Raw genomic sequence first — 26,318 nt, 5'->3', positions numbered from 1 at the left:
AATTTTGTCAGGCTGATGCCATCTTGATCAATGATGTGGCCAAGGAATTTTACTCGCTTTTTGTTGAACTCACACTTCTCGGTGACACCAGCTGCTTCTATTCGTGTCGTAATTGCGACCAGACGAGTATCGTGCTCCACCCAAAGATGAGAACATCGTCCATCATACACAGGGCTCCATTGAGGATCTCATTCATCCTACGCTCGGGGAATGCCAAAGGGGAGTTTGTTAAAGCAGTATCTCCCAAACGGTGTGATAAATGTAGTGAGTCTTTTTGATTCTTCAGCTAGCGGGATCTGCCAGAATCCGCTATTAGCATCGATTTTGCCTTAGCACCGGCTAGCTGGGCTAAGGTTTCTTCGACCTTCGGAATGGGTCTCTTAACGTTGACGTTAAGTGGACCTGAAAGTGGCTTCAGGTCCACACAGATTCGACATGCTCCCGAGATTTTGGCACCACGACCATTCCCGCGCACCACTGTGTGATATCTGACCTAGTTTCTTGGGGAATGCTACATTTCGTGGTGTATACAAGGCATATGGTACAGCCCCTGCTTAATAGCATACTCATCTCCCATGTTCCCTAGTACACTTTCGGAAATTTAGAACGGATGTCACCAACGGCAAAGTTGGTACTAATGAGCTGCAAACACAGTCTGTTGTGAGCTACAACTCACAGTTGTAGACCTAGTTAGCTGGTCCATAGAGAACTCGGCTCGTAGCGTCACCTCTGCTCCAGTATCCAGCTTAAAGTTGATGGTTCCTTCTCGAAGAGATAGTGGTACTGTCCAGGAGATTTACTGCTCCGAGAAAGGCTGTATCCATAGATGACTCATTAGACTCAGCGTCAATGTTGGCTACTATCTTAGAGTAGCACCTGGTGCTAAAATGCCGTTGCAAACAGCGTCTCTTGCTGGGCCCTCTGTCATGTTTATTCTTGCCGCAACGTGTGCATTCACTTGAGTCTCTGCTGGTACCACTGCTGGTACCACGACCATCTCTGCTGTTAGTGTTCCAAATATAAGGTTGTCTTGTACTTGTGGTTACCGCACTCATAGGTCTATGGGATCCCACAGGCTCGATAAGGAAGGGTGACTCTTGACTACCATCGCCTCGTAGTTGCTTTCCTTGTATAGCGATGGCAAGAGTTTATGATAGAGAGAGAGTATCGAACATAGGCATACTGTGTATCAGATGTATGCGGAGAGTAACGTGACTTCCTGTATCTTGGAATTTGCACACTGACCAATCCAAGCGTGGGTGATGTAATCTATCAACCATCCAAGTGTGGGTGATGTAATCTACTTTCTTCATAGATGACATCACCCACACTTGGATTGGTCAGTGTGCAAATTCCAAGCTTGTGACAGATACAGGAAGTCTCCGCATACATCTGATGTACAGTATGCCTACGTTCGATACTCTCTCTCTATCATAAACTCTTGGTGACGGCTTCTCTTTGTCTTACCATTGTCCTTGCTTTCTCAAGTGTCGAAGTCGTTCTGACAGCGGTGTGTCCCACAACAATTCGATCGCGTAGCCAACTAAGGAGTAAAGAGCTGTGAGGTATTCCTCAATAGATTCTCCGTCTAGCTGGTTTCTGCGATTGAATCTGGCTCGTTCGAATATTACATTTCTCCGTACTTGAAAGAACTCATCAAGCTTTTGTATGACGGGCTGGTATCTCTCTTTATCGTGATGTTAGTAGACATCTTCTGCATTTTCTCCTAGGCAGTACAACAGTGTGCTAACTTGTCTAGGCTCCGTGTCACTCCGACACTTAGGATTATGGTCTGAAAATTTATCAAAGATCTAAGCCAGGATTTACAGATTTACCGCGGATTTGCCCAGATTTACCGAGATTTGCTCGAGATTTAGCAAGATTGATTTGCAGAGTGCTGTAAATCTAGCTAACTTGTAGTATAGTCTATACAAGGTTTACATAGCAAGACAACATACAGTCATGATACATCTAGCTATAATATTTTACATACTTCAGTGCACGATGCATCGTTTGCAATACCACAACTCTGGAATTTTAGTGTTCACTTCAAGGCATTTTCAGTGAAACCAACCCCCAAGAAACCAACCCCCAAGTGGGCAACTTGTCCCATCACAAGCTATCATTTTGGTTCCATCATGGCAAATGTTAATAATAATTTGCTTTGAAGCCCCTCTCTTCCTCCTCTCAGGTCCCACTGGAAATGGGGTCATCTTTTCATCTTCAATGCAGTGAAGAAAATGGTTTCTCATAGAAAGTTGTATGAATGTGACGCCACTGGCATAGGCTATCGAAAACAACCCACAATCTGATGCCCCCCACTGCTTTGGCATTTACACAGTCTAATGAAATGTTCACTTGATTTCAGCAACTATGCGAGTAGAATCTTGGTGGTCAAACTAATCTCTGTATGAGAGTACAATGAGTCATATGGCTGCGGCCCAATGATTTCTATTAATGTGTACGACGTGGAGAGAATCTGGAGGTAGAGGCTCTAGAGGTTTGGTTTGGGTTAGTGTACTTCGTAGCCCTCCATATTGAGGGAATTGGCTAGTTTTTGTGCACAGTTTCAAGTGGTTGTCATTGAGCCACTTTTTACTGCTTAGAAGTACAGCCTTGTACAGATAAAATTGCTCAATTTTTCCAAATGCTTGTACCCTAGGTTCGGTGTCTTCATCACTACTGCTGGATATCGTGGATATCGTTATCTTAGTCGAGCCAGTTTTTAGGTTACTGCTGATGAATGATTCACTCTCAGCTCGTTGAGTTACTCTCCCCGATAGTATGGCTTACTACATTCTGAAGTAAGGTAGGATCAGCTACGGACTGTTTAATACCAACACACTGCTTGTGCACACCTGGATTATGGGATTATGAAACAGTTTAAACACTCTCGTTGAGTCTTCTTGAGCCAGAAACCACGAGCAGAGAACACACAAATTGATACACATATCTTTGTATGGGTGATGGGTGATTAGCTTAGCAAACTGCAATACTCTTCCAATGGACCACTTACCTTCTTCCGTTTCAAACACTCCTACACTCACCACGTCAGTTATCGTGTGCTCTCAGTTCCATCGATGGTGCTTTTAGGTTTTTTGATAAAAGAAGAATAAGGCTGCTTGTTTCTTACTCGAAACAGCCTGTCTGATGAAACACGTTCAACTTCTTGAAAAAGCCAAACTGCTGTTATTTTTCTAATAAATACAGACTTGCCATCTTCACCTGATACTTTCAGAAATGGTATTTTCGTACCAAGCGGCAATGAATCAGGTGTTGACACTTTTATCAGTCTTGGGAGGGACTGCTGTATATGGTTTAGTTTACATTCTAAATCTGTCGATATCAATTTGTTTTTGGACAGAATATCTACTTCCGATATATTTGTGTCGGAATCAAAGAGTCTTCATAATCGCTGTCATCAGAGGAGTCTCCAAAAATATCTGTTTCATCACAGTCTATTGTTGGAATGTTTTCATCCCACTCATTTCTTGTCTTCAAAAGATCAGCCATGCCCAGCTCGTTTGTGCCCTTTGTTTAGCTCTCTGCACAGCTAAAACAATAGCTAGCTCTGCAGGGACAAACAAATTGCTACCCTCTTTAGCTCGATTTATTGCGGGAAGATTATGTTAGTCTTTGCTGACTCAGTGACTCTGAATTTGCAGTCGATGCACACGTCTCACCAGGCCAAGCATGCCAAAGTTGATAACAGTAGAGAAAATACTAGTCATACTGCGAGCTGCTCTGAACAATCGACCCATGGTTGAAAGGCAGAGCTGTGCTTGTTTAACTTGTTTTGAATTGTTAGAATAAGAGTAGTGTGCATTGAGTTCAATGCACATGTACGCATTTAATGTAATAAACTTATTCGTGAGGTTGGATCCATTTGCGCCAATAGCGGACAAAAAATGTCGCATACCAAATGCACTCAATACGCTCAGCAGGAGTTAGAGATTTGTTTAGATAGCTGTCTATAAACGCATTGCATTACTTGAATGCAAATTCTTGTGCCTGTTGCATCAGGGAAACTGGCAAGTAGTTTCGCAGCCTTGATAAGGTTAAGCACAGCATCATAGTTTTGCTTATCCTTATGGTACCCATGTAAGTCTTTACCCACTGCAGCTTGCAACACTTGCAACAAAGGAGCCCATAGGCAAAACAATTGATGGTTTTAGTAGCCTGCATTTCAATTTTACAGCGATATGGACAATATCCTGAATGTATGCTACTGAGCATGGTCTTTCTAAGCAAAACCATGTCCATTTTGACGGGATCTTTGGGCTGCTTAAAGGATACTTAGGAATCAGTTTAATCTCTTCCTTGTATCTAGAGTCACTCACATGTATACCAGATAAGAGACAAGAATCGCCAAAACTTAGCACTACAATACTCCTTTTGTGACATTCCGTTATAATATGTTGCCACCAAGTCATTATGGTAGGTGTCTTAAACAAGTTATCATTATGGTAGGTGTCTTAAACAAGTTATCGCTACCAAAACGTGCTAGAGTAAGCGTACTTCGCCATTTTGTGTTTGCTCAACATTTTTTCAATTGCTTTGAACGAAACAGGTCAACTTCAGGTAGACCAGAATCATTAAGAGGTAGTACAAAACCAACGCACCTGTCAGTTTCATGGTCATATTCAACTCTTGAAATGGCATCTTCTCCTACAGATATCGTGCATTGTGAAGATCAATGTGGTTCATCGAAACGAAATTGACCTTCATTGATAGTCTTGTATTCTGAGTGAACAATTCGCTGTACACTTCGCAGAGAAGGCATAACGTTTTTCTGGAGGAAGTCATATGCCGCATATATAAACAGAGAAGTTGGAAGTTGCAAACTTCTTCAACATTTCTGAGTGTCTCCTACCATGTGGTAACCTGGATATATTCCTTCAGCATTTGCCACAATCTGTCGTAGTACATGACTGCAGAGTAGAGTCGCTGGTGTGAAGCATATCAAGTAGCTTCTTATTATCATTTGTCAATCTGTCAATCTCATCAATGACAAAGAGTAATCGCTGTTTGATCAGGGTCACTTTGGGCTGCTTCAAGTTTGCGCTTTCGTCGAGCATCACGGGAATAGTCGAAGAGAGAAAATGTAGCCCCTCTCCTCTGCTGATCACTGTGTAGAGGGGCTCCTTGAAAACCCTGCTTAGTATTGGCCTGCTCAATTACTGGCACTGTGACAAAAGTTGGCTCTCACTTTCAGTCATATTGACTGCTTGTGCTTTGATCGAGTCGGGCTCAACTGCAGCAGTTACTGTCTCATTGTTATGGCTATCGGGTCCAGCCAAATCAATGTTGTGGTGATCTGTGAGAGTTCTTGGCGCAAGATCACTCGCATGCACATTAGCTCTAGAGGGTGGACCTGAAGAAGATGAGGGAGGCGACTGTGATCTGCTACCAGACAGCTGGTTTGCACATGTTTTGGCATGTCTGGTCCGATTTGATACTGTGGATTTAGGATGAGTTTGTAGTTTAATTTTTACTTTGCATGCACGGCACTCAAGGAAAGCAGACAACAAGTGACTCTTTGCTACATGTGATACTTTTACAGACGCTCTCCCTGGTCGACTGCTGCTTTCGTACCCACTTTGCAATGGCACGCCTAATTTGGCCTGTCACATGGCTGGTTTTCTTGCTGGTCGAGCAGGTACCTTAGTATTTTCAGCCTTAGATCGGACACTTTTCAGCGCTGCCTTTTTGGTGGTTTCAACCTGCCTTTGTATATCTGTATATCTGACAAAAAAGTACATAATCGTATCCGGTGACCAGGTGGGAAAACAAAAGGTTTTAGAGATAGTGTGTACTCTTGTTACCAGAAAAATGTCGGTTTATAAATTATGTTAATTGAATTCCCAGGCTTGTCCATTGATGCAACCACCTCAACAACATCGAATCCAGCAGCAAGCATACACTTTACAACGGAAGTTTATCATGCATGAGAGCGAGAAAATCTTCGTCGCTGAGTGAAGCTGGCTCTAAAAGCAATGGCTCACCTTGATTCAGTCACTCAGTACAGTAGCTATAAAGTGCTGCACAATGCATAGATACTAGTATCTATGCATAATGTAATAGATAGTGCATGCAGATAGTGCATGCACCTCGATGCAAGGTTCATGGAGAAGGTTCACAGGTCAGATAGAGATTCAGAGATTTAGAGATGTACCCAAGATTTAAAAGATTTAAAGAGAAGATTTAGGCGAAGGGTGTACAAGATTTAAAGGAGTGTCTGACCCCTCGGTGTCACCCGAGAGCTATTCGAAAGTGTTCTTCCATTTAGCCCAGGTGTCCGGTTGTTTGAAGTCAAACGACTTCAAACGCTTCAGGGGTTTTCAGTTGGAGTTGTGCCATCCCGCCGCTGCCACCATGTAGCGGTTGTTAGAGCTAGGTTCAGTATAGTATTCAATAACTGACAACTCAATAATACAACAGCATGGGTAACATATATATTACATCATAGTTCAACAGAGTTCAACAGGAAGTTCCATACAGTTCACATCTGCCACACATCCCCTCAGGACACACATCCCCTCAGGAGCGGGTCACCACCGGGATCACCACCCCAGTGTCATCGGGTGTCACGACTATGCTCCAGCTGGCAACCCTGGACGCCCGGATTCGGGCCGCCATCCCCATCCTGTCGTCGGCCAGCGGGACTCGAACTCCTCCCGTACCAGGGTTTCTATCAGGAAGGCTCGGCAGTATACCCAGCAGCGGAGCGGGTCCATCCTATATCTCGGACTAGGCAGCTTCCCAACTCCACACTAGGAGGGGATTCCCACCCGTCCCGTCCCTGCCACCAGCTCTGCCAACAATCCCATCGGTGCTTCCTGACACGGCCCCAGGACTCCCAGCCTTGAAACGCTCCCTCGTGGATCAGATTCTCGCTGAGAAGTACGTGGACTTTGGGGAACTCCCTCTGCCTCACCAGCCATGTCCGGGGATGCAGAAGACAAATTGTCCTTATCCAGGCGGCTGACTACTTGCAGTCTAGACAGGACTTCGCCACATGGACTTTGCACTGTACTCGGCAGTCCGACGCCTCTCTTCCAATACTCAGCCATTGTGGTAAAACTGAGCAAAAAGTTTTTAAAGTTAAGGTTAGAGTGTTTTTTAGCTTTTTAGCTTTGCAAGTCAACCGCCTCTATCAAGAGGTGCATCTCAACGCCCTGCATCTGGAGGTATACATAACTTGTCCAGAGACAGTAGTAGAGGTCCAACAGTACCTCTACCTACACAAGAGGAGGACCCCTACTAATTCAAGAGACCCTAACAGAGGAGGGCAAATGCGCCTAGAGAATAATTAATTGAATTGTTGTATCTACATCTAGTGCGTTGAACACACGCTATAATTATTATGTAGTGTGCTCAGTACAGCCCCTTTAATTTTGTTATGGTATTGCACATGTTCAATATTATGTAACGAATTCACGTAACTAAATCTTCACACAAATCTAATTATTGTTGGTGTAAATAGATAGAGTGTAAATTAGCAAGGAGTATAACCAAAGATTCGAGTCAATAATTATTATTGCATGCATGCATATATAGACGATGTGGGATCCATCCCTCAAAGAATGACAGTCTCAACTAAAGGGCATGTGCATCAAGCATGTGCACGTGCAAAACAGGAGAAAATGGTTGGAGAGCTAGAGCAATTTTCACTAAAAACAGCGGTGCTTACTATAATTACTATAATTATAATAAATTATATGCATGCTGGAGCAATTAATTATAGGTATTATAATTATCGCTTAAACGCAACGAATTTCATTTGAACACAATATTATAGCTTCCTCTTAGAGTGGAGATCTTCTGCCGGATCGGTAATCAATGTGAGTAGCATATATATAATTAATATACGTATATACATGCAACGCGCAGGATAAAAACTCATATGACTAGTTACATGCCATAGCATAAAACAGGTTTTGCCACTTGTAGGCAAAACCATGCTGTGTCCTTCCTTTTGTTTTTCTGATAACACAGATGGCTCTGCGTACATCCTGGTGGTGAAGAGGTGAAGAGGGAAGTGAGCGATTTCAAGGGTGTCTTGCTCTTTTTGGAGCTCCTTGGCCAACTCGTGACGAAATGAGAGGAGGGTTTTCAGTGCGGTGAATACTGAATATGTAGCTGTTCGTAATGCAAATTCGTAATGCAAATATCTTTTAGGAAGAAGTAAATGTACATAATTATAAAACTTATGGGATTTTGTAGGGTACCCTCTGAGCTGATCCTCTCTGTCGACACCCCACGGGACGGAGATTTTTTCGCCTGTCTTGACTGTACGTTGTACATAGGTGACGTTTCAAAGGCTGTGGAGATCACACGGACAACCCTATTACCGTCACCTTGTCTTTCTGGAGAGTCCCCCCTGAAAAGGTAAATAATAATATAATTTTTTATTATGCTTATTACAATTACCTTTCTGTCAGCTTTGGCGCCGCCTCTGCGGTCAGCGCGAGCTGTACCACAAGCATAAATGCCATCCTTCTCCAAGTCTTCCAACAGTTTGAAAAAGTTGGTCTCGTACTCCCAGTTGCTTCTCTGGTGTGGCTTCTCTCTCCCTGTATACACTTGTAGCATGTGGAAGTACCTGTCTGCTAGGACCCAAACCTTGATTCCTCAGGTTTATTTGGGTTCAGTGGAGATCTACTTTATCATTGCCTCGTCTTTACGAGCTGCTGCAGCTTGTTGATCTTATTGAAGAGGGGGCGTACTTTGGCCAAACGATCGCGAGTGGTGTCTGTGAAATATTGTCCGTGAAATGGAGGTATCCCTAAAGCGATCGCGTGAGATCTTCGATGCAAGTGGAATTGTAGTGGAATAGCACGTCTCTCGTCTCTCCTATCCCCTTACTATCCCCTTTAGCTCAGCAGTCGTGATGTTGTAGTTTGTAGTGGGGTTGTCTCGCGTATCGATTGGGTGCATTGGTCGATTGGGTGCATTGGGTGCATGGAAAAGAAGGAAACGGAAGGCGGAAACGGCGGAAACGGAAAACGGAAATATCTCAGCTGTACGACCATTACCATTCTGTGTTTTTTGACATGAATATGTAGAGAGCTGAGTTGTAGGAAAGCAATAAGATAAGGTAGCTTGAGACAAGGGGAGCATGCTTCCTACGCCCAATGACACAGAAAAGCAGGCCAGAATCTGATAACTGAATACATCCAGTTTTCGCAAGTAACAGATGACGTCAAGTAAGACCTACATTGCATGGCAACTTGATGGCTGAACGACTGAGCCATCTAAACAGTATATACTGCATGGTCGGTTTTCGGTTTTTACTTCACTTGCTTCATGTTCACTCATGTTTATTTATTGATATTGATTTATATATTCAATTTAACCGTCGGATTCTTAATTAACAGTGAAGTGAAATGAGCAATAAAATGCCATACAACAAGGAATAAAATGGTGTTGCCATAACACACTCACCTGTTTTTATCATTTTAAATGCTCGGCCAGCGGTGAGATAAAATCCAAAATTTTTTTTTATGGATCAGCCTATCATATTATGGTATAAAGGTTTGACTAAGCTTGATTTTCACATCATATGAATGTAACAGTGCTAAGATAATATTATATCAATTTTACAATACGTATGTATTACTATGAAATTTACAAGCTCACATAAGCTTGATTTTCACATCATATGAATGTAACAGTGCTAAGATCAATTTTACAATACGTATGTATTACTATGAAATTTACAAGCTCACATAAAGACTGTTCTATTTTAGCTATACTATACTGATATTCTAGCTATACTATACTACTTGCCAGAGTCACACAGTGAGCCGGTCTTTCACCGTCCTGGTCCATAGCGCTAGCGTCTAGGTCCACGTCATGCATATCCTCAGTCCCAGACAGCGTCTGGCATAAAGCTGGTAGCGGTATCCTACTATCCCCTCTCCTTCATAGGCACTGTCATCACCAGAGGAGACATCGCCATTGCTGTCCTCAAGCTGTTCAAGCACATCGGCACATGTAAACAATCTAGCCATAGCTTGGAAAATTCTAGACACGTGATTCTACAGGTATTCCTCTATACAGGGACGTGCTAAGTATCGCAGAATTAGAATTTCGCAAAAAAAGTCACTATTGCGGGCCACGATTGTGGCCCGTGATGGTTAAAGGGTTAACAATGTCTGTAAATTCTCTATCGGGTCCCATACAACAAGGAATAAAGAATAAAATGGTGCAACATGTGTTGCCACGGTCACCCGTTTTTATGAGTTTTTTTTATGGATCAGCCTATTATGTGACAGGCTCTAGGAAAACAGATCAATTGGAGCAGATATTGGTATTGAGCAATAGCCAGATTTATAGACTACAGTGTATAATCTCATAGTCTTTCTCTGCAAAATCTGATGCTCTGAATCCAACTCTTTCCACCAAAGCGCTTTGTCTAAGCATCACCACATCAACCATTACCTTACTCTTTGAGTGCGTTTCCAACGCGCATAACTCAGGCATAACTCAGGCATATGTGCAAACTAAGCACATCAATGCGTAGGCAATTCTTGTATATAGATCGCAAAAATTATAGCTTGCGCCTGTTTTCCCAGAGCCTGTCACATATGCTTTCACATCAATTTGAAGTACAATACGTACATGTATTACTATATCGGTGAACGATCTATGAAGCATAAGCTTGTGCTACTGTCCATTCCTGCCCATTCCTATACAAAGTATTCTTTTATGAGCTTTTCAATAAGCTGTATTATAAATACTACTACTCAAGATCTACACGTCTTACCTGCATTCATTACAGACGTAGACATGGAAGATTCATCTAACTTGGCAAGCAGGCACCTCTTCACCTTGTGAGTCTCTGATACTTTTTAGCGGGCGCTGGAAGGGGGCCTGGCTGGCTCCAATGTCTCTTTTCTCTACTAGCTCTGATCCCATAATAATTGTCTCCGTAAATAACACTGCCCACTTGTTCACGTCCGTATACTGGATTCTATTTTTAGTATATCCGGTCTCTGATATGAAGGGTACATAGTGAGTTGCATGCCCTTGGTGATAGTAAGTGCTCTTTAGTTATCTGCTTCAATAGTGAATGCTTAATTATACCTTTGCCTATTGTTCTTGGACAACGGCTCATATGGAAGAAAAGAAAAGGCAGTCACTGTTAAGGACAGATTCTGTGGTGTTACAACACAATGTATTGGAGTATTAGGAGTCAGCCGGCCGCACACAATTGCATCTGAGCCCAACCAACTCTGAGCCCAACCCACCAAATTTGCTTGATGTTATCTCCGCCCCCAATGAAGTGGCTGTGCACAAACTAACCATCGATTTTATGCGGAGGCCTTTAAAAGCTGTCAACTAAGCACTCTGGTTAACTAACAAAAGTGCTTGCTGCTTCCTCTTCGAAAATATTCTATGGCTACCAAGATGGTCCAGAGGGTCTACCAATGGATATTAAACCTTTTTTTTTTTTTTTTTAAGTGTCCTAATTGAATAGCTCAGCAGAACTTCATCGCATTCATGATAGTCATTCATGATATCATGCAACATTCACAAGTTGATAGCACGCTCCCTCCCAGATTGTACATTTTGAACGGTAAAGGGATAATCTTTACAACAATGGGTACGGATCGTCGCCCACCCTCTGCCACGCCCACTGGGTTGTTTTTCATGACTGACACTTGTAAAACGACATGTACACACAATTAATATTTTAACTAATTGGTGTTTGAATTTTTTTGTAAGATTTTATGTAAGATTTTTGTAGGATGTAGGAAAATCATAGGAAAATCATGTTGGACTGAAAATCATGTTGGACTTGAAATTTCATGCACAGAAAATGCATATAAAATTTCTTACAACTATTTCTTACAACTATTTACAACTATTTACGACAATAAATTTCATTCAATGAAAAAGGTATATAATCATTAGCATCAGGTGAATTCTTAAGAGTTATAATCTAGAGTGGTTCAACCTGCTAACGTGATATTAACGTGACATTAATTTACATTAATTTGTTCTGAGTGCTGTTCTGAGTGCCGAGGGTTAGCATATCCTTACTGAAAACTCTCGCCTCAAATATGGGTGAATCGTTCTTACCTGAATTGAGTGATCCTGTGAGGACACATTGGGACCTTTTCTCCACAAGAAACCCCAGTGACCTCAAGTTAAGCAACAGAACTACAAGTGTGTCACGTGTTCGGACACATGCTGTGAGGTTCCTGGTGGTTTTGGTTTTGGGACGCGACTGAAAAGACGGAGGAAACCCCAGCAGACCTCAATGTGGGTGGATCATGTTGAGAAACCACCCTATACCTGTTCAAACAGCTGCAGTGAGGTTTCTGGTGGTTTTGGGACACCCTGAGGGTCGGAATGGCTCCAACAGAATCCCCCAGCAACCTCAAATATCAACCTCAAATATGTGTCAAGAAACCACATTTTACCTGCGTCACGCGTTAGTACAGGGATGCAAAGGGTCCCTTTTTCCACTGGAAATCCCAGTAACCTCAAATAAGGGTGGATCGGGTTAAGGAAAGGAACAGACAGTCCTTTTTTAATTCTGTAATGCACAATTTGTGCAACACATTATAATTATGTGCACACTAAACAAGCCCTAAACAAGCCCTTTGTTCACCAGAGATCCATATATAGAACCAGGGTAGGCATAAAATTTTGAGTTTCACACTTACTCAGTAGACTCATAGTCCGCCGGGACACAACTGGAACACTCGTGTTCCACAGAAAAATCTCCGATCGGTGACCTGTCCCCTATTTCTATGGATTCTAAGATTTGTGACACTTGTAGCTACTGTGGGCGGATATGTAGAGTCAGAGTTAGAGAGTTGGTATCTGAAGTCAGTTTGGAGTCGGATTTAGATACTGCCGTGTATGTGTGTGTGTGTGGGGGTGTGGTGTGTGTGGGGGTGTGTATTGAATTGATTCAACTGAGGCAATTTCCGCATTAAATCGGTGCCTGTCTGAGATTGGAGAGACTCCTTACATCAAGCGCAAGACCCATCAACGTAATAACTGACGCAATGAAACGAACAATTCTTACTGACATTGATTGTGATGATGGAGATGAAGAAATTCGAAGTGAGTACATCAAGAAGTGCCACAAACCTGGTCGCTCAAGAAAATTCAAACTGTGTTTCAGACATCAGAGCATCAGAGCAAGAAGCTTGTGAAAGGGATTCTGGACTCCAAATCGTTGTTCTCTATCAGTTGATCTTATTTTATGAGTTTGATGATATAAGCAGTGGAAAGAAGGATTTTGTTTCCATTAGAGAAGGAGAAAGCGGATACATGTTCGAGCAATCTGAAGGAAGTGTACAGAAAGTATGTTTTTCGAAATTTGCCGAGCTTCGTCCTAGGAATTGCATATTAGCTGGTACACATTCCGTTTGTGTTTGTACTATACTATACACCATAGTACCAAAAGCTTCGGCTTGTGAAAGTACCAGTTGCCTAACCAGTTATCATAACACAAATCATCAGGGCGTATTGAGAGGTGATTTAATTACTCTTCTAGATGAACCGACAATGTAATGTTTAAGCAGTGGGTGTCTACTGGAAACATACAGATGAATTCGTGGGGATATGTTTTGTGATAAGCTGGAAATATTACGCCCACACTATTTCATAGCAAGCCAGCAATCAGCATTTTACGCAAGTCAAACCTTTTGCCGGGCCTTCTCAGAAAATTATGCAGCTTAAGGTTTCCATTGGAACAATTCACAGGCCGATTCTTGTAGGCAAGGTGCGTTATTTGCTATGTTGTGATATCTGAATGTCGGAATGTCTGAATCATGATACTACAGCTGTATACCTTTTCCAAAAGTGCCGTTATTGAAAACGGTAGCTCCTCAGATTACGAAAGTCTTCTCGGATGGTGCTGCAATACAAGAACAGAAAAAATGTCATCACAAGGGACTCTCAGTCACAAGGGACTCTCAGCCGAGTGGCATTTTTCAGCCACTTCCCATGGTAGCGGCCTTGGAGGAACTGTCAAACGATTGGCAGCTAGCAGCTAGAACAAGTCTACAGCGACTGTACGATTAGCAAATAATGACACCACGCCAGCTATTTGATTGGGCAACGGCAAGTATCAAATATTTTTCAGCTTCTAAGGAGATGAGAGTAACCTGGATTTGTAACTTGTTTGCACGAACAAAATTGGTGGTTAGGGTGTCCAGACGACTCACTACGATTTCTCCACCGGTATCCCTCAGCTCCAGAAGTACATACGTTGCCTGTAAGAGATGTTTTTACGAAGAACAGGTCGCACTTATAGAAAGCTGCATCAGAAAGACTGACCAAAAATTTAGCTTATTAATGTTTCCTTTATTGGATATTAACATTTTTTTGAAATTACAAACACTAAGCGCCAATACATTGATTGTAATATTGCCATAGCAAAAGGAGGGCCGCTTGTTTGTAGGAAAAAGTGTACACGATTGGAATACACACATTTAAGTATAATATTTACAAAGCACAAGAATCCCAGTAGTTTGGAAGAGAGAATAAGGAACATGATACCCAAAAAGGAACAAGCGTTTTTTGCGAATTCAGAGATCAAAGTACAGGTAGTACACTAATTACAGGCAATACCTAAACTTTAACTTTAACTTTATCGAGTGAAGCCATACAACATGCCAAATTATGCAGAACATTTGCAGTCTTGAATGTGAAACTAACGGTAGGCAGTTGCTAAAAGTTGCGAATTTTTTCAATTTAAATCTCAGAAGTTTACAAACCCAAAAATTTTTCCAAGTTTCGTGCAACGTCACGTTTTAAATTTCGTTGAATTGATATGGAATGACCCTTATTAGACTTGACAGTTTATTGATCCTGATCCTGCCTTCTTAACTTCTTCACTAGCTATTCATCTAACTGTTTGCCTGCTCTGCATGACACTCTATAGAGACTGGAGTGAGTCGGTGCTGCTCTTTCATCAGAATGTGCGCCATCATACAAGCCGGATTTACAGGATTTACAGAATCTAGGGGATCTTCTGAGTCAGTGGAGTATCTTCTTCAGTATCTTCTTCATTCAGTACCAGGATCTACCAGTATCTCCTTCGTCCAGTAAGTTTAGCTCCCGTAACCAGTAAGGCAGGCTGCAATGAGGTTGCAACTATTGGTGGCTGAACTTATCCCCATTTGGTCGTGTTCGATTTTGCTCCTTTAACTGGTTTTCCCTCAATAGCCCTGTTGGTATCGTTTTTTTGGCACGTCTTTCAGAAAATGTAAGCAGTGATTTTCTGTGTTTGGCACTAGGTGTGTACTAAAATTCATAAGATCATGAGTTTGCTGTGGTGTTATAATCTTTCAGTTGATGTAGGCTGTTTGTTGGAAACCAAATAGAGTCAATAATTTTGCTTGCTTGGGCCTTATCATGTTTCTTACACTCTGAGTCGGAGGAATATAAGCTTGTGATTTGATGGTCCCTTCTCCAAATACTTGATCTAATACTTGATCTAATGGGTATTCATGAGGTCACCAGATGGTCTAATAATAAATTCTTTTACACATCTCATGGGCCTCACACAGTGAACCCTCACTCACAGTGAACCCTCCCTCTCTTGAGAAGATCTTGAACTGTTTCGGGAATTCTGTGAGGGATTAGCTTGGAATATTTTGGGCCTATCAAAACTCGTAAAAAGAGGCCCACTGCGTATTGCTTAAAAACAATGCTAGACAGTCCTCACTGGTGTTGACGGCTCAGACACATGATATATTGTACAAAATGTACACGCTTAAAATGTGGCCTTCAGCGATGGCGTTACATTAGTGTGCGTTACATTAGTGTGATTAGCGTTACAGTGTGATTAAGAAGAGTGTAGCCACACCCCCAAAATTTTTGTGGTGCCCGTATATGATGCGTTACAGAAATCAGTCGCATTTTCTATTTAATACCCTCTAAATAAAATTCAATTTTCAGCTTCACTGCGAGTTGCACTTCATAAAAATTGTTGGGCACTTGTATGTATTCCGGAAATTGTAAAGTTGTATCAAAGTTGTATATTTCACTGTAGCTCCACACATGACACGTTGAACACAGACTAAGACTACATTAATAATGTAAAGTTTAATCAGTTTATATAACAACACTGATGTGGCACCAAAATTGAAGGGTTTTATTTTTTAGCCTTGTCTGCCACCAACACGAAGCAGATTATTCGAGTCCAGAATGGGGCAAAATAGAGGACTAGAAGCCTTCAATGATGAGCACTCATGCTTTAGTGCTTGAACTTCTTCTCCAAAGTAATCATTTTGAATGATTGAGATCCAGTAATTCTTAGTTGAGAGTGAGGGAGTAAGACATCTTTCCTGCTTGCTCAAACGGCGGTTCTTCGAAAGTCGAAGGATCCACGCAGTGACACGCTTGAGGTCATTGAAATCAGAGTATTGCTCAAAGGGTTGCTCAAAGGGAATTACTGGTGACTGAGATTGTGTCATCATATGGAGAGCAACTTCTTTCTCTTCATCGCTACTCACGTTTGGAGACTTTGGCCAGTCATCAGATGGCAATTTGAGCCATGAGGGACCCAATGAATGTTCCAGGAGCTCATGCAGAGTCGGCTAACATGACTCCATCGTTCTGGACTGATGAGGTCAACAATGTCTGGAATCTTCGTGGACTTCCTATGAGCCAATTGAGGACAATAGTGCTATCAGTCCAAGCAAAAACAGAGCTGTTTGAATAATTGGCAAACACGATTTGAGAATTCTTGTCATCGTGGAATGTGCTTGTTCGTAAGAAGATGCAACTCAGAGCCCCAAGCGTCAAGGATCCTTTGTGGTACAGGATCATCCCAATCGACTTTCTGTTCCCACAATTGCTGAAGAAGTATCTTGACTTTGATGATAGTAGGTGAAAACCATCCTAAAACGTCGAACGTCTCAGACACTAGTGCTCGCTTGGTGATGTTTGCAATAGGGGGCAACTCAGCGACTGTGAGGCGAAAGTGGTCTTGAGTGGCATTCCACTCAATTTCTAATGTCTTCGTATACAGATCAGGATCAGGTAATTGTTGAGTTGGTTTAGCATCTTTGAGATCAGTGGGGATATGTTCCAGAACTGTCGATTCACTGGAATTCCATTTCCTCAAGAGAAAATCACCTTTTGTGAAAAGGCTTTTGTTGTTGCAATTCAACAGCCTCTTGTACGGAATCCGCACCAGTCAGAGATTCTTCAGCGACTTTAGCTGCTAGGGGATAGGTGAATTCAAAGTTTTGTTTGAGGGACATATTTGCAGCAAATGAAGATGCAGAGACTCCAAAGGTAACTCTTGTCATGCGACAGTGGTTCTTTAACCGAATATACGCTGTGATGTCATGTCGGGTTACACCCCCACCGCCGTATTAATTTTTTAAAAATGCACAAATTTGTTAGTTCTTAGAAAAGTGTGCGTAACTTGAAAGCGCTTCGACTTTTGATTGTGCAAGTTAGATAGACCAGTCAAAGATCTACAAGATGATGCCAGAAACGCTTACTATCTCGATGCAATCTGCTTCTGTCAAGCGGTAAGTACTAGTTGCGTATAATACTGCTTTGTTACATGGCTTTTTCGATTTGCTAGAAGCTTCATACAGTCTAATACTTATTGTGCTAGGTATGTAGAACGTAGCTGTAGAGTTTGTAGTGCTGAGAAGCGTTGCTTAACCTTTTTTTTCTTTCAGCTACAAGGTACTAGATGTGGCTTTATAACCAGAGGTGGCCACGCATGAGACAGTGAACAAAGAAACAGTGACAGTGGCAAAAAGGCTTCCCAAGCGGTATGTTGACGAATGTTTAGAGTTTTCTTCAGGGCCTGTATCATCACTTACTATAGCCTAAAACGGTAAAGTAATACAGCTAGTTGTAGATGTGTACAGTATTTGTTGCGTGCCTTTTTAGAATTAGTACAAATACAAGCTATGTTCTGGTGTGGTACTGGCTGTACATGTTAGATATGTTAGATAGTAGTTGGATCTAGAGTTTGTAGTGATGTGAAGAGCCTTCTTTGTGTATGTACACTGGATCAACGTATGTACATGATCTATATATGTGCACTAACACTGGCCGCCAGCAATGATCACAACATTGGTATAATAATAATATCACAGGGATAATAATATCACAGGGACTTGTGCCACAAGTAAAAACAGTCAGTTACGTGGTTGCCATCGTGGCAGAGCCACACACCACACTCTTGACACATCCAGGAGTTGTCGCTCCTCTTGTGAAGTTTTTGTGAGCAGTACTCACACCTTCCGCGTTTGCTTCGTTTTGCAGATGGTTGCAGGCATCCTTTGAGAGGAAAGTGCTGCAGAGCGAATGTGCGTGGAACACGGCCTGACGTTTTTCTTGAGCGGTATGTCCCAATCAATTCTTTAGCAAGCTGGAGGCGAAACTGCTTTACATTTCGAATGGTGTTTGAGGTGAAGTTCTTGTGTAGTATGTAGGAGTTAGTAATAGCAACGTCGAACAGGAAATAGTATACATACTTGTAAAACTTCCTACTCTTGATTCGACAGCTATAGTAGCCACGTAGCTGGTCCCCTCCTCCTATGTGCTTATTATAAATAATAATACTTTTAATAATACTTTCTGGGCAGGTTACAGGGATTCTTGAGCGGTCCTTTTGGCGTCTAAGGACTGTGTCTGTGGCTATTGGTTGTGATGTGGTGGAGAGGGCTGTGACTACTCTGTTGTCACGCCAAGCACTGCCGACTAGTGGTCCCTTTTGCATGATCTTGCATTCGCCTCTGTCAAAAATGGAATACATGTGGTTAGCCCATACACCCACACACACGCATACATACACAAGCACACACGTACGCCCACACACATACATACACTCGCACACACATACATACACTCGCATACACACACACACACACATACGCACACGTAATTATACATACGCTGTGCAACCATGAGGTTGTTGCCTGAAGACGACACACCAAGGCGTACACACACACACATACATACGCTTGTACACACACATACATACGCTCGCACACACACACACACACACACACACACGCTCGCATACACACACACATACGCACATGTAATTATACATACGCTCGCACACGCGCACACACACACACACATGCCCACACACATACATATGCTCGCACACGCACACACACATACATACGCTCGCACACACACACACATGCCCACACACACACACGCTCGCATGCACACACACATACGCACATGTAATTATACATACGCTTGCACACGCACACACACACACACACATGCCCACACACACACACATACATACGCTCGCACACACACACACACACACACACACACATACATACGCTCGCATACACACACACATACGCTCGCATGCACACACACGCATGCACACAGAAAGACAATACCTTTTCTTCAAGCCAGTTCAAGCGGTAAACCTTTCCTGTCTCTCCGAACCGTTCCACAACCATGAATGCCATCTTTCTCTAAATCCTCGAAAAGTTTCACGCTGGTGAAAAAGTTGTCGCAGAAGATATGGTGATTCTTCTTCTCTAACCCCATGGTGAGTGTCTTGACTACGTACTCTCCCAGTCCAACGTGTCTGTCTTGTTGTTTACCTGTGTATACTTCAAATCAAACTTAGAAAAATATCCGTTACAGCTATCCCACACTTTTATTCCCCGTTTGATCGGCTTCATAGCCATATATTGCTTGAGGGAAGACCGCCCCTGAAACTTGATCATAGCCTCGTCCACTGCCGTAAACCTTCTCAAACTTCTCTCCCAGGTGATCAATGAGGGGGCGGACCTTCCCTAACCGATCGTACGAGGGGTCACCTCGTGGAGCAAGATGGTCGTTGTGTACGAAGTGCAGGTACCGGGAGATGTCTCGAAATCGTTGCCTGGAGATTTTGTCGGCAATCGGAGCATATCGAGGTGGTGCATATCGAGGTGGTTGAGTCCCATGAGGATGGCGAATCCAAAAAAGGCCGCAGCTCATCGACAGTAATTGGACTCCACTTCTGGTACGCCTCCTCTCCCATGACAAGCTTGGCGTACTTGTTGCTCTCACCTATTATTGTTTCCTGTAAACATAATTATATCAAAATACATCTGAAACACGTCTTCTGGCTTGTCGGGTATCGTTACAGTAGGTGATTGGAACGGTTCAATGTTCAGTTGATGGAGTTCGTCTTTCCACTCCTCTGAGTCTATGTGTGTTACCTTTTTATCATAGCTAAAATTAAATTAATGATTTTAAGTACCTTGTGGTGGATTGCTGCCGCTACTGTTACTGCTGCCGCTACTGTTGCCGCCGCTGGTGTCACCTAGGAAATAATTTTGTTGTTGTTACTAATCAATGATGTAGTATTATTGTTTTTAATTATTGGAATGCCATCGTTGGTCTGTACAATTATAAATAATTATTTCTAAACCTTCTTCTCTTCCTTGGCCTTGCACAGGATCTGATGTCAAACTACTGTCCCGGCGGTGCTGAGCTGTCATATCCAGATCTGCAATGTTGATAATAAATTTTTATTTATTTCGTGCATTGTTATTTGTCTGTGAGTATAATAATTATACCTTCAGCCTCTTCCAAGTCTTCCCAGTCAGAAAAGTCTTCATCACTGCCGTCCATAACTGGCTCATCTCTATCTACTTCATCCTCAGCTACTGGGTCTTCTTCTCTCTGCAGATTCCTCATTGTCAAGAATCTGTTGCAGCACCTCTTCAGTAGTCCAGTGTGGCCTCTTAGTTATTCTCTTAGCTCTATGAAATTTTTTTCAAAGTGTTTGTTTTGCTAATGTTTATATTTTAATTTGTAAAGCAACTGCATATTCAAGCGCTTATTGCAAAAATATTTTCTGCACAGTATCAAACTTTTACTGCATAGATACATACCTCAACAGCAACTGTAGGCAGTAGTAGCACTAAACTGGAAGCAGCCCCACGTTGGAGAAGTAAGAAGCCAGATTGCTGCAGCTGACGCCAATTGGCGTCAACCGCGGCTTAGTAGCGTGACGCCGCAAGGCGTCATTAGCGTATAATCGGTTAAACGTCTTTCTCCAAACGAATCTGTGAAGATCACGGTCAGGGGGGATTAGCTCTATCGCACGATACATTTTACTTATGTCAGCAGTTAGGGCCACGCGATGAAATCTGAATCTCAGGAGGACATCGATAAGAGTAGAGTGGACAGTTGGTCCGACAAGTAAAATATCGAGACACCGCTTGCAGATTTAGCTGAAGCATTAAACACAGCTCTGATTTTGGTAGTGGTGCTATGCTCCTTTCTGACCGCGTGCATGGGTAGGTTTTCAGGTAAAACACTTCTTCAGGAGATTTCTGGAGCTCGATTAGAGGAACCGGCTCTGCGTGTTCCATCTCAAAGTATTCTTCCATGACATCGGAGAAGATTGACCCTTTGAGCACAGTGATTTTTCCAGTGATAGAAACCGTCTCACAGCCTGAGATCTTGATTCTCCAAGTGGTTTGGATTTAGGTAAAGGTACAATGAATCGTCCTTCTTCAGAACGAGTGTGAGATTACAGAACGCTCATCCGATGAATCCTTGGGGTTTTCCTCAATTTGTCTGAGTAAGTCGTCGCCTGAAATGACATGAGTGGAGGCATGTGAGTCAATTAAAACCCAACCAAATATGGCGGCTGGTGATGCAGGAGGTCCAGCATCGCATCAGTGTAGACATCAATTCCAAGTAGTACATCAATTCTTCCAGGCTGCCCAAAGTCTGGGTCAGCCAGCTTGACGTCATCGAGGTGAGTCCATTGGGAATTGAATTGTACTGGTTGAATTGGTAGATCGCAAGTCACATTTGGAACAACAACAGCTGACACAGATATACGTGGTATGGATGGAAGACACATTGAGTGTAGCGACAGTCTGCAACGGAGATTGATGCGAGAGTCCAGCGATACCAGAGATACGAATATTGTGACGGGAACGGGGCAAACAGGGCAAACATAGGCTTTTGGGTTATACGCTCGGAGATGTGGACGAAGCCGAATCAAGCAATGCACGAGCCTTAACAAAGGAACCATCAGGAGCCTTGATGAAGACTTGACATGTCATCAGTATGTCATCAGTAGAGAGTTGAAAACGATCCCAGCTGCCGTATTGCTGGTCTCAGCTGTGGATTGGGAGCCCTTATCTGATTGACTCAAATTATCTTCTTTGTTCTGACTGTGAATAAGTGTATGATGAGGTTTTTGACATTTCTTGCATCTGTTCAAACTGGGACACTGCCTGGAGAAATGTCCTGGGCGAAGACAGAGTTCACTCGTCTTAATAAGGGACACCATTTTGTCTCGAGGAAGAGATTTGAAGCGAGTACATACGTAGAGAGGGTGCTTTTCATTCTTGCAAAGAGTACAGTTAACATCAGTAGCGTATGCAGCAAATGAGGTTATGGACTTGCCAGGTGGATATCTCACTACGAGTAACCTTTTTCGTTTCGGATTCAGAGTAGTGAGGTATTTCTGTGGATTCCTGGCTGTGCTTCTGCCACTCGAACATGGTGTTCTGATCTAGCTTCAGTTCTAACATAGAAGTGATGAAAGATCCAGAAAGTTCCTGACCCATGGCTCCTAAGGTGCTGCTGTGCAGTGTCAGGTAAATAGCGAAGTTCCTTCCCAGAGCCTTCTTTCAGTGAGGAAATTTCGATAATCTTCTTGACGTGAGTCTGGTGGATTATTCTGGGACGATCATCAATTGCTTCAGTGTACTGATCTCCAGATTGGGACAGACCCTCGATTACTTTCTTTGCCGTGCCGTCCTCGAGTGATTGTCTGAGGTAAACTAATTTTTCTGTGTCAGAGAGACTGGAACGGTCGTGAATAGAAATGCTAAATTGTTCCCAGAAAGTTCGCCAATTTAGGAGATTACCATCAAAGGTGGGAACATCAATCTTAGGAAATCTGACTCCCCTTGAAGCTGTGGTGGTAAAGTCCATAGATGGAGGGATGGAGGAGTGGCTGGGGTGAGAATGAGTTTCTTGAGTTGCAGACTGCAATCGAAGACTTCCCTTTCCAAAGAGTTGGTGGAAGTTTCAAGTTCATCTCGGATTTCTCCAAGTTCCTTCTTGCAATCTGAGATATGTTCTTGGTATTGATGTAGCAGGTGGAGTTCGGCTGACTCAGTTGTCAGTCTACTGATCTCAGAATCCACTGTTGAGAGATTTGTTCTAAGGCGTGTTACCCTAAGGCGTGTTACCCTGCGTAAAGCAACCATTTTTGCACCAGACAAATTGCAAATTGTAATTATTTGTTCAATTTTCATTGCAAGGTTAATCATGTCGTCATCGTGTCGATCAAGCACTTCTGCCTCAGTTTCATCAATAGCATCGATCAGCGCATAATGATGTTTCTTAAATTCTGCATCTAGCCTTTGAGCCATCCGTTGGGCAAGGCTTGAGCTTGTAGGTTCGTGGACCATGGTTTCAAGGTCTTTCAACTTAGTATTCAAACGAGTGATAGAGGCCCTTGTGATACCTCTTCGTTTGCGGAGAGTAGAGAGTGTTGGTTGATCTGATTTGCTCATGGTAACTTTGAGGAGGTTAACTTTGAGGAGGTTAGCGAGTATCGCGACAGTTATATCGACAGTCGATTGTTCAATCGTGCCCAGTGGCAGTTAACGACAGTGGCAGTTAACGAGTACCGTATCGAAAGTCAATCGGTAATCGTATCGTTCAATCGTGCCCAATGGCAAATGGTATTAAATCGATTGTGCACAGTGACGATAGAACGTAAATCGACAATCAATCCAAGATAGAACCAGTTGAGTAGACTTGCAGTTACAGTATCCGGCTCGAAGGACCAAAATATGTTGACTTCTTTCTTAGATAGACAGTTCTATAGTTAGCCAGTAGCCTAGGCAATTAATGTAACCTAGTCTATACTAGCTATAGGCTCACAGATCAGATTTGATTCAACTTAATACTCGTACGATTTTTACCATGGACCAACAAAAATGACACTAAAAAATAGAGCATGGGGAGATTTCTAGAACATTCCACTGATACATGTAGATTGCACAAGAGCACATGAAGTAGAACAAACATAACAGAGATCACGAGAGGTGATAGTGTAAATCAGTTAATATTGCATTCATACATCATTGCATTCATACATCCAACAATCGTAAATGGCCACGGGTGATGGCCACGGGTGAAAATAGAGTTATCCAGATTTGCCACTTGCTATATTTGCTGGAACTCTTCCAACGTTAATTGGCGTACGGAATTTGCTAATTTTACTTTCAATTTGTGCGAGATGTGCATTACTCAGCAATCCATACTTTGAACATACTTTGAACATACGCTTCCCAGTTCCAAGAAATAGGTTGGATCAACAACCGTGTAAGATATAGGATCGAAGTAGGGCGAAGTACGGAATATCGTACACCATGCCGTTCTTTGCTTAGCAGAGGGATTTGATATGTTGCTACGAACATGCCATGTCTCTTGATCAAACCCGGAGTAGTCAGTGTGCATTTGTTGCATCCAAGTTTTGCATACGACTTGCTGGTATGTCACATGCCACGCATGATAGTGTCCATGATACTACGAACAATGTGCCCAGACCAGAATTCCTGTAGCTCTTCTACAAGTGGAGTGGAGTGATTAATGTTAAGAATGTTAAGATATAACGTTTTCCTGCTCTCATTTCTACGCAAGTTCTGGATTGTCATGTACATGGCACCAGTGGAGTGCACAGTTCGTTTGAATGGCTGAAACCAGTCTATGTTTAAAGTCAAAAGATAAGAGTGAGGATTGTTCAGTGAGGATTGTTCAAAAATTTATTGTACTCAGCACTCGAAAATTGTTGCCATCATAAGAAAATCATCTGGAATGACAAAGCTTGGCCGAGGTGCTTGTTTTAAGCGACCGGTATGGATATACTTTTATTGGTGTTAAAACAGTTCTTTTCTTACCACAGGGTTGTCTTCGTGACCTTTGAGGATGATTAGGAAACTCAACATGACAACATCCATTAACTATTTGTATACAATCCTTGTATTCGAAAATGGACAAACTACATATACTGCCCTCCTAGTTTTTCCATTTTCCATGGTAGCAGGAATCGAGGAGAAAGCTTGTACCATCAACTCACACTGAAAAGCCTTGTGAATGAAAATGCAGTACCATGCAAATGTAATGTAGCTTGCCAGAGTATAAATAGTCTGTCTCTTGTATCGCTGACCAATGACCATTGTCTTCAACGTCAGAATCTGACTCTGAATACGACTACACTTCCGTGACGTTATTACCTAGACTCGCAAGCCACTCCCTTTTCTCTGATTGGACGGGGGCGGGACTGGTGACTCTGGGCTACAGCCTGTGTAAATCAGGAATGCTATTACACAGAAGACAAGTTCAATAATGCTATTGACGCTCGGCCAAGTGTCAAAACAAAGAATTTTAAGAAACGGATCAGTGCTACATTTGAGACTTTGAAAGCACTTTGCCAAAGGACAAGGAAAATTAACAGGTAATTCAGCAGACTATGTAGAGAGGGTAGTCGATTTGTCAATAGGTAGTGCATGAGGCACAAATATATTGTGAGTATAGTGTGATGTTGAATATTCGTAAATGGGTTGTCAGAGGGTTCCTTATCAGATACTGTACTGACTCGTATATAATATACACGTATATATATACTAGTCCAGTTGTATCGGTTGCATGTCCAAAAAAGTCATCAGTAGACTGCTCAGAGTCAGGCTCATGATCACCATCTGACGATTAACGATTAATGGAAATTATTAAAACGTGTATAAATTATATATAATGCTATGTAGTACCAGCTAATAAGTAATAATTATGTCATAATTATGATACAGCTAGCCCCATGCAGCCCCATGCACACGTTTGAGTTAAGCACGTTTGAGTTAAGCACACACTAATAATAACGAATGCTAGTGCATGGTGCTTCAATTATACTTCGAGCTATATCTAGATCTAGTCTGACGAGGCCCTATATATATTAACCGGAACAAGCTTCATCAATATCGTTGTCAGTGTCGCTGTGACCACTCAATGGCGGCTCAGCAGTAGCCTGTAATAAGTGGTCTTTGACACTTGCTGATGGCAGTGCTCACAGTACTTATAACCATAGGTTCTGTGGAGATCTCTTTTGGGGAGGTGGACCAAGTCTTCCATAGTTTTGGACTCTGCCATGCAGTTTCTTATATATAGTTGCTAAACTCTTCAGAATTAATGCACACTACAAACACAATAATTATAAGTATCATATCAAGAAGCTAGCTAATAATTGTTTACCTACCCTCTCTTCCCGTTTCACACATCTAGATTGGACGGTTCATAGTGAAACGGTG

At 42.4% G+C, this 26,318-nt stretch overlaps 1 protein-coding gene and 1 long non-coding RNA gene across 2 annotated transcripts; one reads left to right on the top strand and one right to left on the bottom strand.

Moving 5' to 3' along the window:
• Positions 1 to 1,368: 1,368 nt before the first annotated feature.
• LOC135350374 (uncharacterized) lies at positions 1,369 to 11,759 on the top strand. Its single transcript, XR_010399130.1, has 4 exons — positions 1,369 to 7,844; positions 7,999 to 8,123; positions 8,227 to 8,391; positions 8,445 to 11,759. It is a non-coding gene; the product is annotated as an uncharacterized LOC135350374 (long non-coding RNA).
• A 6,319-nt stretch (positions 11,760 to 18,078) lies between these two features.
• LOC135349807 (piggyBac transposable element-derived protein 1-like) lies at positions 18,079 to 25,318 on the bottom strand. Its single transcript, XM_064548416.1, has 2 exons — positions 19,390 to 25,318; positions 18,079 to 18,835 (listed from the first exon to the last, which is right to left on the bottom strand). Exons 1-2 carry the CDS (start codon positions 19,528 to 19,530, stop codon positions 18,113 to 18,115), a joined length of 864 nt encoding a protein of 287 aa, XP_064404486.1. The 5' UTR covers positions 19,531 to 25,318; the 3' UTR covers positions 18,079 to 18,112.
• Positions 25,319 to 26,318: the final 1,000 nt, after the last annotated feature.

Source organism: Halichondria panicea, chromosome 16 (assembly GCF_963675165.1).
Source record: "Halichondria panicea chromosome 16, odHalPani1.1, whole genome shotgun sequence".
Lineage (NCBI taxonomy): Eukaryota > Metazoa > Porifera > Demospongiae > Suberitida > Halichondriidae > Halichondria > Halichondria panicea.
The sequence above is the reverse complement of the archived record's forward strand: the minus strand, read 5'-3'. Positions and strand labels throughout refer to the sequence as shown.

What these genes read in the sequence shown, in the direction of transcription:
- LOC135349807 (XM_064548416.1), bottom strand. Translation starts at nt 19,530, where the DNA reads ATGGGGTTAGAGAAGAAGAATCACCATATCTTCTGCGACAACTTTTTC. An exon ending in AAGGTTTACCGCTTGAACTG is followed by an intron (nt 18,836 to 19,389) that starts GCTTGAAGAAAA and finishes TGTGTGTGCGAG; the next exon opens with TGTATGTATGTGTGTGGGCG.